Below are 15623 nucleotides of genomic sequence, written 5' to 3'. Positions count from 1 at the left end.
TTTTCATAATGGATGGGAGATGGATTATTTTATTTGCTTATTGGCATTTGGATAAAGTCTTTAATGGGCATAACATTATGATGTGCCCAGATCTTTCTCAGCTAACCATGAAGCTTCATAAACAATTTATTTGTTAGTCCTGAAACTAAATAGATTCTGGCTTAATTTTGACTTTATAGCCCATGTCATTATCTGATAAAATGTGGCAGCAAGGCTGATCTTTTTTTATAATCTTGATCAGCTGATATTTTTGCTAAAAATAAGAAGTGAAACTGTAATGAATGGTTCTCTGGGGAGTAATAATAACTCATAAATATTCATTCTTTTACTTACTTAAATGTTGATTTTTAATTAAATTGGCAGTTATTGAAAGTATTTACTTGGTGGCATTATGTTCTTTTCTTTCCATATTTGTCCTAGGTGAGGCTGGTGTTACAGTTGTGATTACAGGCTGGTCAGACAGGGAGTCTGATCAGTCTGTCACATCTCATCAGACCCTCTTGCTGTTGCTTTGTAGCACTGCCAAACCTTAACTCTGGGCTGAAGCTTTCCATGTTGTGTTTTCTACATCAGCTATTTTTTTTTCAGATAGCCAAAAAATTTCTTTTTTTGTGTGTGTGTTAAATACTGATGACCATGTGGGGTTTTTGATGGGATTTTTTTTGTCTTTTGTACATTTGAATTTGGGTTGGTTTTTTTCCAATATGCAAGCATTTCCTGTATCTACAATTATAGGAATTGGAAATCTAGGGAAAAGGTTTCCAGCCTGAGGAAGCAGTCTGGAGTTTCCACCTCATTCTACATGATTCACTTACAAATCTCATCTGCTAAAAATGAACAAGTTATTTTGTTGAGCTTAATTTGTGCCACCAGTGCTGGTAAAACTCTGTATGCACCATTCCTTTGAGATAAAGTAAACTTAGAGGGAAAAAATCCTGGAGCAAAGTGGGAAGAAAGGCCAAGATCAGGACTTGAGTAGATGGGGCTTGGCAAAGTCCATGGAAGTCTGAGTGAGGAGGGGCTTGCATGTGGCTGAGCAGAGGTCAGAGCACAGGAGGGAGAAGTCAGAACATTGGCAGTGAAAGCAGGATGTGATTAAAAAATATATCAAAGGTGGATGAGAAATGGGCATAGTAGGCATAGAGACTGGATAAACAGGGGGATGTGGAGCAGGAACAGAAAGATAAGCATGGGAGGAGAAGAGCAGAAGTAAACAGCCTTGGGTAGGAAAGGACAGACCAGGATTAGACCTGTGGCAATCTTAGGGAGAATCAGATCCCAGTAGGTCATCTCCTTCTTTTCTCCTCTCCATCCCATGACCATAATGAGGACCAAGCTTAATCATAGAAATTCTGTCATCAAACTGGAGCAGGTTAAGAAATTACTGTTCTGCCTACATTAACAGCTTGGGTTTCCCCTTACCTATGTCCCAGTATAGCTGATAATGTGCAGTGAGAACTGAGACAAAAGTTACCCCTGTGATAATTAAATTGGGCCAACTTTTTGATGGCATAAATGAGCACATATCTACAACCAGCTGTGCGGGGAACACCATAGTTTCTAGCAGTAGGTGACACAACACCTGCTGCTCCAGATGTTCCAGATGCTTTTTCTGAAGGATGTTTGGGGCTGCCATTTTCCCTTCAAAGCCTGTGTTTTCAGCTGTAGGGCATATCCCTGTGCTGGGAGTCACACAACTCCTCTGCAGTCAGTATCTGTGTGGGAATGGTACCCAGGTATGTTTTGTACCACTCTGCACAGAGAATGACTGCTCTTGAGGTTTAGGAACTTGGTGCATATTGCAATTTTTCATCTGTACCATGTACCTCCAAAATCTGGGGGACCATGACAACTGGGAAGAAAACAGGAGTGTGTCCATCCACCATCATTCATCAAACTCTTGGTTAAAGTATTACTGAAATAAAAACAAAACCACTGTTATTTTTCTATTAATTGAATGATCAGTTGAGTGAAAACAGTTGATAACCACAATAACAATGAAATTCTTACTTATTGTTATGTATTAGATCTCATGTCACATTGGTCAGTTATAGCCTTTTAAAGAATAGCATTTGGTGTCTGTTTGACTCAAGAAATCTTCTTAGCTTTTGAACAAACACTTACTCTTCATCAGAACTTTTTATAATGCATCAAGTGTTGCTCTAGCTAGATCTGTAGATAATCAGAGGGCTTTTGCAGGCTTTTTTTATCCAGGCTATCTGCTTACCCTGGTCTCATCAAAGCCTCCTTTAATCTGCACTTGTTATCATTGTTTCAGTTAAGCTGGGTGGTGGATGTCTGTAGGATCTACTGTGCAGTTCCTGTGTGAACATGCATAATGACAGAGTGGAATCATATGAATTAAAGCCTGTCTTGTGCCACGAAATCTCCCTTTATCCACTGCACAGGATGGATGGTGTCACGGGATGGATTGTACCTGAGCATCTCAGCTGCTCAGGGATTTTGCCTCCATTGTTGAATGCCTTGTCCCTGCTGTGCTGCCTGGGTGCTGTTCCAGGCATTCCCTGAAGAAAGCAGTGCTGTTCTTCTATGAACTTTTCTCTGGGGATTTAGTGCTTTGAGACAATGTATCTTCAGAAGATTGCAGCAAGGTGATAGCTTGGTGGTTTTCTACTGTGAGAGGGAGGAAACTGAGGCACGCAAAGAGGAAGGCAGAGTCCCTGCTAATTTGGAGTGCTAGTTGGAGGTACATATATTTTGGCTCATTTGGAGCACTTTGATGTACAGCACAAGCAGAGCAATATACTGCACATCAAGCTCCTAGTTTTCCAGCTGACTTCTCAGATAATGAGGCTTAGATCCAGTGGGTGATCACCTTTTGAAAGTTAATTTATCCCTGCTTTTTCCACAGACTTAAATTCCAGCTCTTCAGAGTTCATTCGTAGCCTTGTTGATGGCAGTGTCTGTTCCCCTGGTGCCAGCTCTGGTCTCATTCACTCAGTAGCTCCCAAATTCTAAGTGAGGCAGATATGATAGAGACAGTAGGCTGGTCCTCGGCAGGCAGGGGGTCCCATTCTTGTGTGAAGCAGGATTCCTGTGAGAGAAATGGAGTAAATTCTTAAATACTCAAATGTAATGCGCTTGCACAACAAGAGTAATTTTAAGCTCTCAAGGCAGACTTATTTTTGGCATTTCCTAATTTTTCTCACTTTAATTTGCAGGTTTATTTTTAATGAGGCTTTCTGTCCTTTAATGGACACATTAAAGGACACTTTTCACAAGGGTGTTTGTTTTCACATTGATTTTTTTCTCTATTTTGACTCTTTTTTCAGTGTTTGCATTTTAGTATCATGTTATACTTAAAATTCTTGTGCTGCTGCTTCATTTTATACTGTTACCCTAATCAAAATAATCTTTTATGTTTGGAGGAATGTTAGAGGATCAATAACAAAACTTCATTATTGGATGAAAACCTGTGAAAAGCTCCAAAGAAATGGAGCTCGTGTTAACCCCTGAAACTGGTAGTGAGGGGGGGATTGATGGTAAGCTGTGCCAAAAATTTCCATAGCTAAGTGCCTTGCTTGGAGTTGATATTCCTCTAGAAAAGTTTTCCTGACCTTGCTGTTCTACAGTATGGTACTGTCTGACTTTCAGAATTGTTGGCATTAGGGAAAGAGAGGTTCCAAAACAGGGCCAGGTCCAACAAGAAACTTAGTGTTGATTGTTTATTGTCTAAGAAATATGCCTGGGAGGGATGGGGAAGCACTCTTAGAAATTCCTTACTGAGATAAACATCTCTGTGGTCCAGCACTGGTAGTAATATTCTTCAGATCAGATATATAACAAATGCCTCCAAATGATTTGAGTATCCTGCTGTTCCATTTCTCTTTCAGCAGAACAGAAGGGAGAACGTGATGAAACTTATGCTGTTGCAAGTGAATCTCTGTCTCCAGAGGGAACAAACTTAAATAACAGAATCCAAAATAAACATTTTTACCCTTCATTACCCCAGCTACCTTCTGAGGAAGAAGACATAAACAAGCTTGGAAGTCAGATAATTAAACTGACAGTTGCAGAACTGGAAGGGAAAAGAGGAGGCGCTCCTGTGGGGGAGCAGAACGTGGGAGTTGAAGCAGAGCTTAATGATTCATCAGAGGCAGAGTTCCCACTTTCCAGCCCTGATCCATCTGACCCCACAGATCCCTCAAACTCTGAGAATGAACGAACTGGTGAAACTGAGGCCCTGAAAGACAATGACAAAACCTTAGAGAGGGATTGTGAAATTCCAAATGAAAGAGAGGATCAAAACAGCAGCACCATGGATGTGGTGCATGCTGAGGATGCTGGAAGGCATGGAGGGCTCAGTGTTCAAACTGCAGACACAAATAACAGCTTTGAGGAGCTCTCTGAATCTGAAAACAAGAAACCATCTGATGCTGCTGAAAACCGTGAATATTTGGATAACAGTTTGGCTTGAGGTATGAAATGCAGGCCCTCGAGCATCTCACTGTAATCCTTGTGCAGTGTCTGTGCTGCTGCAGATATGATCAGTAAAATATTGTGCTGTAGGGTTGATTATTTTATACTGAACTGTTAATAATTCTTTTAAAAATGTTTTTCTGTTAGTTCTGGCTGTAATGTACCAAAACCATAAATTACCTACGGGAAAGAATTAGCGATGAGGTTTAGTCATGTTGACTTTCTGTAATGATTTGAAGTTTCTATATAGATTGATGTAATTTACATTAGTGTAGGAAAGAGGCCAGTGATAATGATTTATCTTGTTATCACTAGGCTCCTGAAACATGTATGGTCCTAGTGCTGGACTGTAAATTAATGTTGAGAAATGTCTCTCAAGGATGAAAAATTTGGAGTGATAAATTGAGAAGCATCTTAAGGCTGCGAGCTTTTGCTTCTTTCTCAGACTGTGTTCTGCTTCTCTTTACATATAGTGACTGTCAGTACAGCCATAGCATAAGATCACTGTTCCCTTACAGGAAGGTTCTGAAAACCATCTATGCATGGTTTATATAGTGTATATAATTCTCTCATTTCAAAACTTTGTACCTTTGTATATATGGTTTATATGGTGTATATAGTACTCTCATTACAAACCTTTGTACCTTTGTATTTTGTCAGCTGTACAAAATTTTTCCTTTCTTCTCCCAGCTCATCTCATGAAAATGAAGCAAGTTATTTCACCAGATACTGAGAGCCCAATTCAATGAAGCTCTGAACGAAACATCATCAGAGGAGCCAGAAGTCTTACTGTAAGAAACAGCAATGCTGTTCTAAAGCAGAGAAAAAGCAAGAGGAGAAGCAGTGATGTCCTGTCCAGCTTACTTGGCTGTCAGTTTCTGGAACTGCATTCCTCTACTCACAGGAGCTGGAATGGGCCCATGGGCTTGGTTAATGGGTGATAGGTTTCAGCCTACTCCATATGTGCTCTCCTTTCTAAAGGAATTTTGTGTCTTTTTTATTTTCTTATTACTTGGAATTAAGGGTAACTCTTCCTTTCCTCCTCATTTCACCAGTCTGTGGTGTGATAGAAGGATTATTTGCATTGTTGCCACTTTTTTAAACTTCTCTTGAAGAGGTTTAGTCATAGAAAAACATTCCTATAATAACTGGGGGAAAGGGAGCTGCTGTGTCATTCCCTAGCTTGGCCCTGATGCTGGAGTTGTGCCACTCTGCTTCTAGGAGAGCAGCAAGGAGGGAATGCTTAACACTGAAGTTAGTAGCTGTTGGGGAAGGGGAGGCAGGTCTTTCCTCTCCTGTTTGTAGCATAAGGAACTGTCTCTGCAGCTGTGGAACTTCTGAGGGCCAGCAGCCATCAAGGCAGTTTTTCTGCTGGCTTGGGACCTAATTGTCTGTAAATGTTCATTTCTCACTCCTAGAACTTGAAACCAATCAGAGAGAATTAAAGCAAATTTAATAAAATACTACTAATAAAAAGGGAAATCCCTCCCAGACTGAGTACTTCCTTGACAAATAACTGCCAGCTGCAAGTTTTTACAGCCCACTTGTCAGCTACTGCATAAGAGAGTTTATATTAGCAGTACTGACAAACTCTTCTGTATGTGTAAGATGAGGTAGCAGGTGCTGCCATAATCAAGGTGTCAGAGCCCATGAACGGTTTGTATTCAGCAGGAGAAAGGCTGTATGTAAATTATTACATATAAATATAAGGAGTGATAGTTGGAAGGTGAAAAATGTGGCTTGTCTCTGTTCTCATGTGTTTTCCCCAGCAGGTGCATTTGTGTAACCCTTTCAGTGTCTGTCTGCAGGATACAAAGCCATACTTAGAGTGCTCTTCAAATATGTGTACTTTGTCTTTAAGGGTGATTGGACATTGCAGCATTCCACTGATGTTAAGCAGCAGTCCTTAGGAACAAAAGTTATATAAACAGTTAAGCGAATTAGGGACATGAAACAGTAAAATGTTTTTATTTTGTTATCTTGCTCCCCATTAAAATTCCTCATTACCTGAAAAAACCCCAAAGTTTAAATATTTGAAGGAGTGTTAAGATGTTCCCAGTAATTGTAACTGACTGCATTACTGACTCCTTTTTGTGACAGTCAGAAGAAAAATAGCTGTAGAAACTAAAATCTCCAGGAGAATGTGCAGGTTTTTTCCTGTAATGCCTGAATGTCACATGAAGTAGCATTTTGTTGAGATGTATTTTTTCCATCCTTCACAGACTGAACCTGCACAGAGCTAAATACCAATGCATTCAGAACTGAGGCAAACAAAGCAGAAGGTCAAGATTCCATGTGTTGAGCTCAGAAACATTGAGGGTCTTTTACTATTTCCCTGCTCTGTGTCTTTCCTGACCCAGAGATGTGAGAATGAGTATTTTGCTCACAGTCCCTTAACAGCCAGTTAATGCTGTTAGTTAATTAAGAGCTCGGTGTAAGGTTGAAGCAGTGCTGGATCAACAGCTTGTTAGTGCCTCATGTGCTGATTGTTTTCAGTTATGTCTTTTCTGTGAGACCATACTGGTGTACAACCCAGCAATTAGGGAATCTTGGTACATGTCCTCACACCATTCTCCCTCTTAGATGTAATTTTTAAATCTTTGCAATCACTAAATTCCAGTAAGATACGTGGATCTCTGAAAACCTCATTTCCAGTGTGATGCCACTGCTGCAATACTGGCCCTCTCCGTTCTCTTCTAGCAAATGTGTATTCCAGCTACATTTTTACCTTTCTCCCAGGAACACAAGACTTCAAAGCAAGGAGAGTTGTACAAGTAAGACATTGTTGCTGCACTAGGTCATAAGTAATTAAATATTCTTGTCAGTATCTTCCTCAGATATTGCTTTAATTGCTATTGTTGTGCTAATATAACAATGGGGTTTTTTTCCAGTAAATTTAACTTGTGGTTTTTCGTGGACTCAACTCTACCTTAGATTTGGTGGGGTTGGTTTTGTTTTTTGTTTTTTAAGACCTGTGTTCCCTTTTTCTCCTACTTTAGAAGTGCAGAAATCACAGCCAGACATGTAAGCCTTCTTGGTGTTGGGCTTTGGGGAAGCAAACTGGGGAGTGAATTTTGTAGCAGGAGTATGGAGAAGCTGCATTTCACAAACTCATTTTAAGGAGGTTGTTGTACCTAAAGGTCAAGTCATGCATTATGCGTGAGAAGGATTTCATTTGAAAGTAGGATAATGTGGTTATTGAAAAAATAATGTTAACTGAATTTGTAAAATAAGTGTGTGAAAATGACAGATTAAGAAGCATCTTTTAGAATGCTGCTTCTTTTCTAAGTGAGACTATTTTTAAGCATATGGGAATTTGTATAATAAAGATAGTGGAATTTCTTTAATCCCTATGAGCTCAGGAATGTATTTCAAAATCTTAACTGAGATTAAGTTGAAAATCTGCTGCATTTCTAAAAGATAGCATTTTGTTTACCAGCTTCTGTTTTGTAGTTTGCTTTCTAAATTATGCAGTTTAATTTATTTGCAAACTAGTCTTTTGTTGCTGCTTGGATTAATAGCACAATGTGGTTAAACTATATTAATAAATTTTGTCATCTTTAATAAAAATATTTACTGATACACTTGTTCTACCTGCTTGTTTCCTTTTCTCTTCTTAGTATTAGATGAATGATAGCCATGGGGTGGTGTTTTAATATTCTGAGTTGTATTAAATTTAAGAAGTAAAGCCTTATTAAGTGATAGTTTTAAATCTGAAAATTATCTTACTTAAATCTTTTCACTTTCATTTCTCCCAGGCCAAACTGACTTTGTTCCTACAGTTTTGTATGAAGTAAAATACTCAGTATTTTTTTGCTTTGAAAATAATATTTCTCCCTGATCTGCTAACTTTATCATCATTACCTAAGCATCTTTATAACTTCTGTATATAACTTTGGTACTAACAGGCACATACTGGAGACTTACAGAAACAGAATAACATGATGGATCTCAAGTTCAACACAGAAATTTCTGTACTTTCCCTTATTTCTAGGGGAAGTCACTACCAAGGTCCTGCAACACAGCACCCAACACTGTTAACAGTGTGGAGACCTTTCTGCTTTCAAGTTGCCATCTAACTACAGAAGAGTGTTAATTGAGAGGCAAATTCTTACTTTTTTCCTTTAGTATCTAACAATCCCTTAAAAGGCCCCTGCAGTGCACAGATTCTTTAGCCCACACACCCTATCCATCTGCACTCTTCTTACATGCATTCAACTTCCACACTGCACAAAAGGGAATCTTTGCTCCTTCAAGAAAACACTCACAATGTTGAGCTGATGCTGGTTTTATTGATGGCTTACATAAAGGAAGCTCTACAAAAGTGATATACATTTCATAGAGGAGCAAGCAGATAGGGATCCTTTAGCCGTATATCTTGGTGGGCAACAGCACAGGCTGAGTTACTTTGTGCTGCCCAGGCTGTAGCTGGCACTTTGGACTTCACCTAAGCCTGGCTATATGTTCTTCTGTTGAGCCCTCTCTTCTTCTTGTCCATAGCCTCAGGCAGCTTCTCTTCCCACAAGTTCTTGTTGCTTATCCCAATCACACAGCAAGCCAGACGTTTCCCAGCATTTCCATTTTCCAAACTGGCCTTATTATTGCCCTTGCCCATGTCATCTTCCTGCTCGTGGATCACAACAGATCTGCCCATGATGGAATATGGACCAAAGACTGTGGCAGAGAGGTTTGTTTTGTATTTTCTGATTTTGCCTTCTTTAGGAAGGAAGTTGCCAAAATCTCCTGGGTGCCGAGGGTGGTTCACTCTGAAAGGGTTATAGTGTCCCCCTGTAGAATCGCAGCCATTGCTGAGGTCTCCAAGCTCGTGGATGTGTATAGCTCTGCTGGATTGGTTGTTATCCAGTGGAAACCCATCCAAGTAAAATAAGGCTTCCAGTCTTCCATATGAGTAACTCTGCCTGAATAAGACTTGTCCAGTCACTTGTGGCTTGTCAGCATCTATTTTGGAGCTGGGCTTCATTTCACAAGTGGCGTAAATCATCCCATTGGTGTCATTGCCGCGTGTTACCGGATAGAGCAAATTCTGCCACAGGTCGTTCACTTGTTTCTGTATTTCATACAGTGACTCCTGGCGTGGGTCAGTTTCCTCGTCTGTCATGACACCAGAGGCAGACAGGGTGAGCCCAGTGACCAGAGAAAGAATCAGAAACATCTTGGCAATTTCGAGCCTGCAAAAGATACAGGGAGATAGAAAGAATTCACACACAGCCAGCGGGGAGCTGAGTGAAACAGCTGGAGCAGGGTCCCAGGGGACTGCTGCTTGCTAAACCTGTCCAATGTGATGAACTGAAACTCAATCAGAATGCATACGTGTATTTAAACACACGTACAACTGGCACCCATGCCTAAAAGAAATTCTAGTGATTACATATTTTAAATTAGATCTTGATCTCAAAACACTACATCTGTTTCCCTGCAGGAAGCAAGCAAGCCAAAATGTTTTAAAATCTATTTCTGACTTTGTATTTTTGTATTGTAGAAAAATAGGCTTTTCTACTTCAACAAATTCCAGCAAGGCAGTTTGCCAGGAGTTTTTTCTTGGTCCATCTACTTAACCATTAGTCAGGCATTACAAACAAAAAGCAAAAATCCAACAAGTTGATTACCTTGCAGAACCCCTCAGCTGTAGCTCTTCACCTCTGCTCCCCTAAACCAAGATGTGACCGGACACAAGGCCAGAGCTGCGTGGAGGTGATGCTGCCAGAAAGTGCGTGTTTGTGTGGAAATTAGGTAACGCTGGCCCAGGGGAGGCGCGGGAGATGTGGGAGGGGAGGGAGGCGGGACGGGGGGAAGAAGGAAGGGAGGGGAGAAAGTTCTAGGCATTTTTGCTTTGGTCAGGGTGAATGTTTTGTCCTTTCCTGGTGAGTTTGTTGGTCTGACTCTCACGCCTCACAGGCATAAAAAAAAAAAAAAAAAAGAAGAAAAGCCACAAAACTTTGAAATTAATCTGCCTTTTGGTGACTTCATGCACTCATCTAAAACAAGTGAATTTGAGCAGGCAGGGAGGGGAGAGGGAGAAGCTTTATTAAGGCACAATTGGGTGGTTTGCTCACTTGTGTGCTGGTTGTCTGGAAGTAGCTTGCATTTTTATTTCTTCATTAATCAAAATGGAGACTGGTGCTTGAGCAACATAAACTGTTTTATATGGATGAATACAAAAGTTTTTGTGGATTTAGAAATAGTTTAAAAGTGTAATTGTTGAGGTGCATATCAATGATGCCTCTGAAGTTTTGGGGTTAGTTAGCATCTGCTCTTCTATGTCTGCTCTGCTGAAGCCCTTCTGATTTTTTTTTCCTTTTTTTTTAAGGAGCAGTGATTTCTTTCCTAAGAGAGAAGTAAGCAGTGCTGAGGCAGTGCAACATCAGACTGGGGTGCAGAGAAATTGCTCAGAAGCTGGCTGGAGCATGGAGAGTTCATGTGTGTTTCATCATCCCATGAACTAAGAAATGCTCTCCTCTCTGGGCATTACCCTGCCCACAGCACTTCCTACTGATGTAGATGAAATGTGGATTTGGCTGTCACAAGATCAGTTTAACAGGGTGAGATTTCTGTGGAGAGAAAAGAGTAGCTGTTACTACTCTGGAACAATTCTCAATGCAAGAAAATTGCAAAGAAAATCCTTTTTCCCAGTTCACATCTTCTGCCAGCTGGGTAAGGAATGGGACTGTCAGCTTCTGCAATGGTAAAATTGTGGGTGTTAATCTTACCAGTATCACACACTACATCAGATCCAAGATAGTTATGTGAGAGAGACAATTTTTTCCCTTTATGTATGAGGGAAAGTAGAGCTAAAGGAATGCCAACTGCTTGGATCATTAGCCAGGGAAATACAGAATTAACTAACTTCATTTTTGAATATTGGGATATTGAATGTGTTACTTTAGCTCTGGGCTTCATTGAAACAGGACAACTGGTATTTCTTCAGGGTATTTACAAGTTTTTCAGATCACTGTGCTCCTGGGCGCTGTGCAGTGTTCAGAGGGAGCTGAGCCCTCAGAGAAGCCAGGATTGTCCATCACCCCAAGCCTAACACCACCTGCAGCTCTTCCCACCTTCATTCACTGGCAGTCTCTCAGCTGGGAAAAGCCATACTTGTACTTGCAGTGTGGTAATACAATGAAATCGCTTGGGTTTAAAGCATTTGAAAGTTTTATAATCAAGTTTTATAAATAGACACAAAAATGTTCAGCTAAGACGAGCCAAATGCAAAGGTTTAAGTTTGTAAAATACAGGAAGCAAACATCCAGGTGCTATTAGAAAAATTACTTCTTAGCAGCATAAACCATTTTTTAAGGGGTCACAACAAATGGAAGGAGGAAAGGAGCATCATTCATTGTTTACTCTTTGAGTCACAAAGTAGTGAACTGTAATTGAGGTTAATACTTTCACAAGGAAATTCCTGAGGCAGCAGTCACTACTCAAAAAAGAGAATTGTAACGCTTTTGTTGAATTTTAAGGCATTTTGAGATACATACTAAGGACAGAATTTTAGCTGGCTTTAATACAGCAATGCTTCTGACTGCAGTGGCATTTCTGCTGTCTACCCCAGCTGGGATGCTGTCCCTGGCAAAACCTACTTGCTGCTCTCTTTTGATGTACTGCACATGAGGGAGGGAAGCAGAAATGCAGGTGTAAAGGAGATGATCAAGGGGACAGAAAGGACTGCAGCAAAGTGAAATGATGTATTTGTAGTGCTCTGCACTTCAGAGAATGAAAAGGAAATAGTGGCTGTGGGCCGCTGTCAGAAAGATGTATTCTGAAAAGGAGAAGGGATGATAACTACAAGGAATGCAATAGCCAGGGTGATTTGGCATTCATTTTGAGCCTGAAAGATGGTCACTAAGCACTAACCAGGTGTATCATTAAAGTCTGTTGTTACCCACTGCCTGTGTTTTAATTTTCTGGTTACAAAGAGGTGTGAATAATGGACTTGACAGCCTTTAAAGCAGACAGCAGTTACTGGGAAGAAAGCCCACAGTGACCTGACCATGCACTTGTGTTACAATCACTGCTCAAAAAAAAAATAGACCTCTGCTTTTGTTCCAGTTCTAGGAGATCTTTTGTATCTCAAGTTTCAAACTATGTCCTAAAGATTCCTGGGCTATACAAGACAGACAAGTCAAAACAACTTCTGCAAGGCTCTCTGGACTGCATAGGAAGAATTTTGTTCTACAGTGAGCTTTGTAGCAGACTCTCCTCACAAGCTCTCAGTCCATGCTGTGACCTTCAGGGTTGGTTGGTGGGCTTGTTTTGCAGTGACCATTGCTATTGCATTACTCTGCTGTAATCCTGTTGTTTGATTTGTCCAGCAAAGAGTTAAATATGATGAGGAAAACACTGCATAGGGGAGAATCCTTTTATAGCAAGCTGTAGCCTCCTTTCTTGTGTCTCCAGCAGTCGGATCTGCTCTCGCTAGTTTTTTGATAGAATGGTTTTCCATAAAAACACCACCCAGACAAGGAAACTTTTATGTCTTTGGGAGTAAGTGATGGAGCTGACTGCTTTTCTCCACATATGGCAGCAGCTGGAGCAGCTGAAAGAAGGGACATTTGTAGTCTGAGGGAAACATCAAGTGCCCAAGATCCTTGGGCACCTGATGTGCCCCTTTGGTTTTGGGCACTTTCTGCCATTTCTGAGTCACAGGAGCCAGCTGTGCTGGTGGCTCATCAGGCAGCAGCAGGGGCACACAGCACTTGTGTGGAGTTAGAGACTGCAAGGCAGCCAAACTTCCATGTCCTGAGTTTGGTGAGGTGTGGTGTGTGCCGAGTGCCCCTGCCCCGTGTGACATCCTGGGGGTCCTGGAACCTGCACCAGGGTCTGCAGCCAGAGCCTGTGGGGCTGCTCTCATCTGTGGTGCTGCAGGCAGGGCAGCCAGGGGGACAGGCAGGACAGCAGCAGCAGGGCTGGCAGGACACGGAGAGCAGCAGTGCAGCCATTGGGGTGGCAGTGGAGGCACTGTGGCCTTGGCCATTCACTGCCTGTGACCTCTCTCTCTCTCTCTCTCTCTGGAGCTCTGGTGCTGCCCAGGGCTGAGCTGTTTTCTCCTTTGCACCTGCATGGGGAAGGAAGGCAGGGCGGGCACTGGGCTGTGGGCAGCACCACATCCCACAGGAATTATGATAGAGCAACTGGTTTGCGGTTCCTATGAAGAAGAAAAAGAAAATAAAATTAAATGAAATATTTTCCTGTAGCAAATGGAAGATCTGTTGCTGGTCATGAGTTATTCTTCCTGTTTAATCCTGTTCCTTGACTTGGTATTTCTATTTAAAGAAATAAAAATATTTATTGCCTGAGATAAGCATCCATTTATAATATTCTTACAAAAGCATTTCCAACTTTTCAGGGCATTACCCATAACAAAACTGAAATAAATAAACAAAAGGGAAACAGCACTGTTCTCTCTGGGGAATAATTTCTCTTGCAAATAGAAGTTCATGCAATTGTCAAACTACTCTGCGTCAGCCAATTTGAAAAATTTTTGAAATTCTTCCTCTTTAATAGCTTGTGAAGAAATCATTTCATGAGAGTGAGGGAGAGATGATCTGTAAGTAAGCTTTCAGAACAAGCTGCATTCAGAAACTCATTCTAAGTCTGTCAGCCTAATTCAACAGAATTTCATCTTCACATGTGAATATAAAATATAAATATGTAATGTAAAAAGTAGGGATGGAGCCCAGCTATCAGATAATTTAGGTTATTATTTGTGTTTGCATTTATTCCCTGTTCTTTTATAAAATGTTTATCCTTTCCTCTTTGTAGCATTAATCTGATGAGGGGTTTGCTGTTTGAGATGAGACAAGAAATAAACACGAGACCTTTTTCAAGCTCAGTGCCTAGTGGCCATGAATGAAAATGAAAACATGTTGGGGTTTTTCAATTTCCAAGTGCACATTGCATACATTGTCCATATTTGCACAACCTCAGCTCTCTGTGTAGCTTCAAGCTGCAGCTCGGGAGCCATAGGAATGACGGACCATTAGGTCAGATGTATGAGCTACAAATAACTAAATAAAAATAAATTTCTCTTTTTGTGGCACTTAATAGCAGCTGTCTCAGTAGTCTAATGAACATCACGGATTAACTAAGCATGATTTTCAGATATTTCTATACTTTCTATCCTTTCTATTTAGTATACGAAAAAGACACAGCCATTGACAACAGACCACACTCGGCCCTCTGTTTGTGTCATCACCCTTGGTTTGTATCTGTGCTGTGGTCTGAAAGGGATTTAGAGACACCAGACCAAACCTTACCAATCAAGACTTAGTAAATCAATACTTAGGCTTCTGTATCCTGTTTTTAAAAGTCATCATTGCTGAAGAATGTGCCATCAACTTGTGTCCTGTCTTACAAGTTTTCCAGCTCTGTAGCCTGGTTCTCACTGCAGATTGGAACTCCTGCTTTGATTGTACCCACTACAGACATGGGGGACAGATTATTTTCTTCTTTACAACAGCCTCAGTCAGACTTGAGAGTTTAGCTCTGTACCAATGGCACTTCCATCTTTCAGCTAAATATTTCCCATTCTTTTAACCTTTACTCCTAAATTGTGTGGGCTCCAGTTTTAAGCAGACCACCTTTTCCTACGGACTGTGCACCTCTTCCTGGCAGAGAAGTCACAATAACTCCAGTGTGCCAGACAAGCAGCCAGAACTAACACCATGCTCGTCATGCAGACTATATCATTCTCTACATCATAATGTGATCTTTGACTGACCCTTTCCTGCAGATCTGCTGCTTATGCAGTTATTTCCATTTTATATTTCAGTAGCTGCTATTTCTGCCATGTTTGGGATTTTACAATTGTCTTAATAGTTACCTCCTATATTTTTACTTTCCCCACCTCTTATTTCTCCAGCTTGTCATAAACATTTTGAATTCTAATCCTTCCTCACAGTGTATTTACAGCTCCCCCAGACTGGTGTCAGCTGTGAATTTAATCAGTTTACTTGTTGTTCCATCATTAACAGGAGGGCTGATAAAGCAGAATAGACAAACTCCTGCACCCGAGGCAGGTTGCTCTCCCTGTTGGGAACTGACTGGTTTCTAAACTGGTACCAATTTCCCACCATCCCCATACCTGCTTTATAGGAGTGTGATCAAGAGTGGTATTTTCCCCAGCTCATGTGTAAGAATGTCATGTGAGATTGTACTTAAGATAT

At 40.9% G+C, this 15623-nt stretch overlaps 2 protein-coding genes across 4 annotated transcripts in view; one reads left to right on the top strand and one right to left on the bottom strand.

The window, feature by feature from the left end:
* CCDC149 (coiled-coil domain containing 149) overlaps window positions 1–8015 on the top strand; it is a 51661-nt gene extending 43646 nt beyond the window's left edge. For 2 of the 3 annotated variants that reach the window (XM_058024304.1, XM_058024301.1), the window contains 2 exons: window positions 3855–4439; window positions 5131–8015. In XM_058024304.1, the coding sequence (XP_057880287.1) occupies window positions 3855–4438 (584 nt within the window). In that variant the 3' untranslated portion in view covers window position 4439; window positions 5131–8015. The remainder of the gene's footprint in view (window positions 1–3854; window positions 4440–5130) is intronic. The other variant, XM_058024303.1, reaches the window with a different exon arrangement.
* A 695-nt stretch (window positions 8016–8710) lies between these two features.
* On the bottom strand, window positions 8711–10201 carry SOD3 (superoxide dismutase 3). Its single transcript, XM_058024584.1, has 2 exons — window positions 10068–10201; window positions 8711–9629 (listed from the first exon to the last, which is right to left on the bottom strand). Exon 2 carries the CDS (start codon window positions 9611–9613, stop codon window positions 8888–8890), a length of 726 nt encoding a protein of 241 aa, XP_057880567.1. The 5' UTR covers window positions 9614–9629; window positions 10068–10201; the 3' UTR covers window positions 8711–8887.
* Window positions 10202–15623: the final 5422 nt, after the last annotated feature.

The sequence above is a fragment of the Melospiza georgiana genome, chromosome 5 (genome assembly GCF_028018845.1).
Source record: "Melospiza georgiana isolate bMelGeo1 chromosome 5, bMelGeo1.pri, whole genome shotgun sequence".
NCBI lineage: Eukaryota > Metazoa > Chordata > Aves > Passeriformes > Passerellidae > Melospiza > Melospiza georgiana.
Note: the sequence above shows the minus strand (reverse complement) of the source record. Positions and strands in the feature narration are given on the sequence as shown.

Bases quoted from the DNA above. Each gene is read 5' to 3' on its own strand.
- SOD3 (XM_058024584.1), bottom strand. From the start codon at position 9,613: ATGTTTCTGATTCTTTCTCTGGTCACTGGGCTCACCCTGTCTGCCTCT.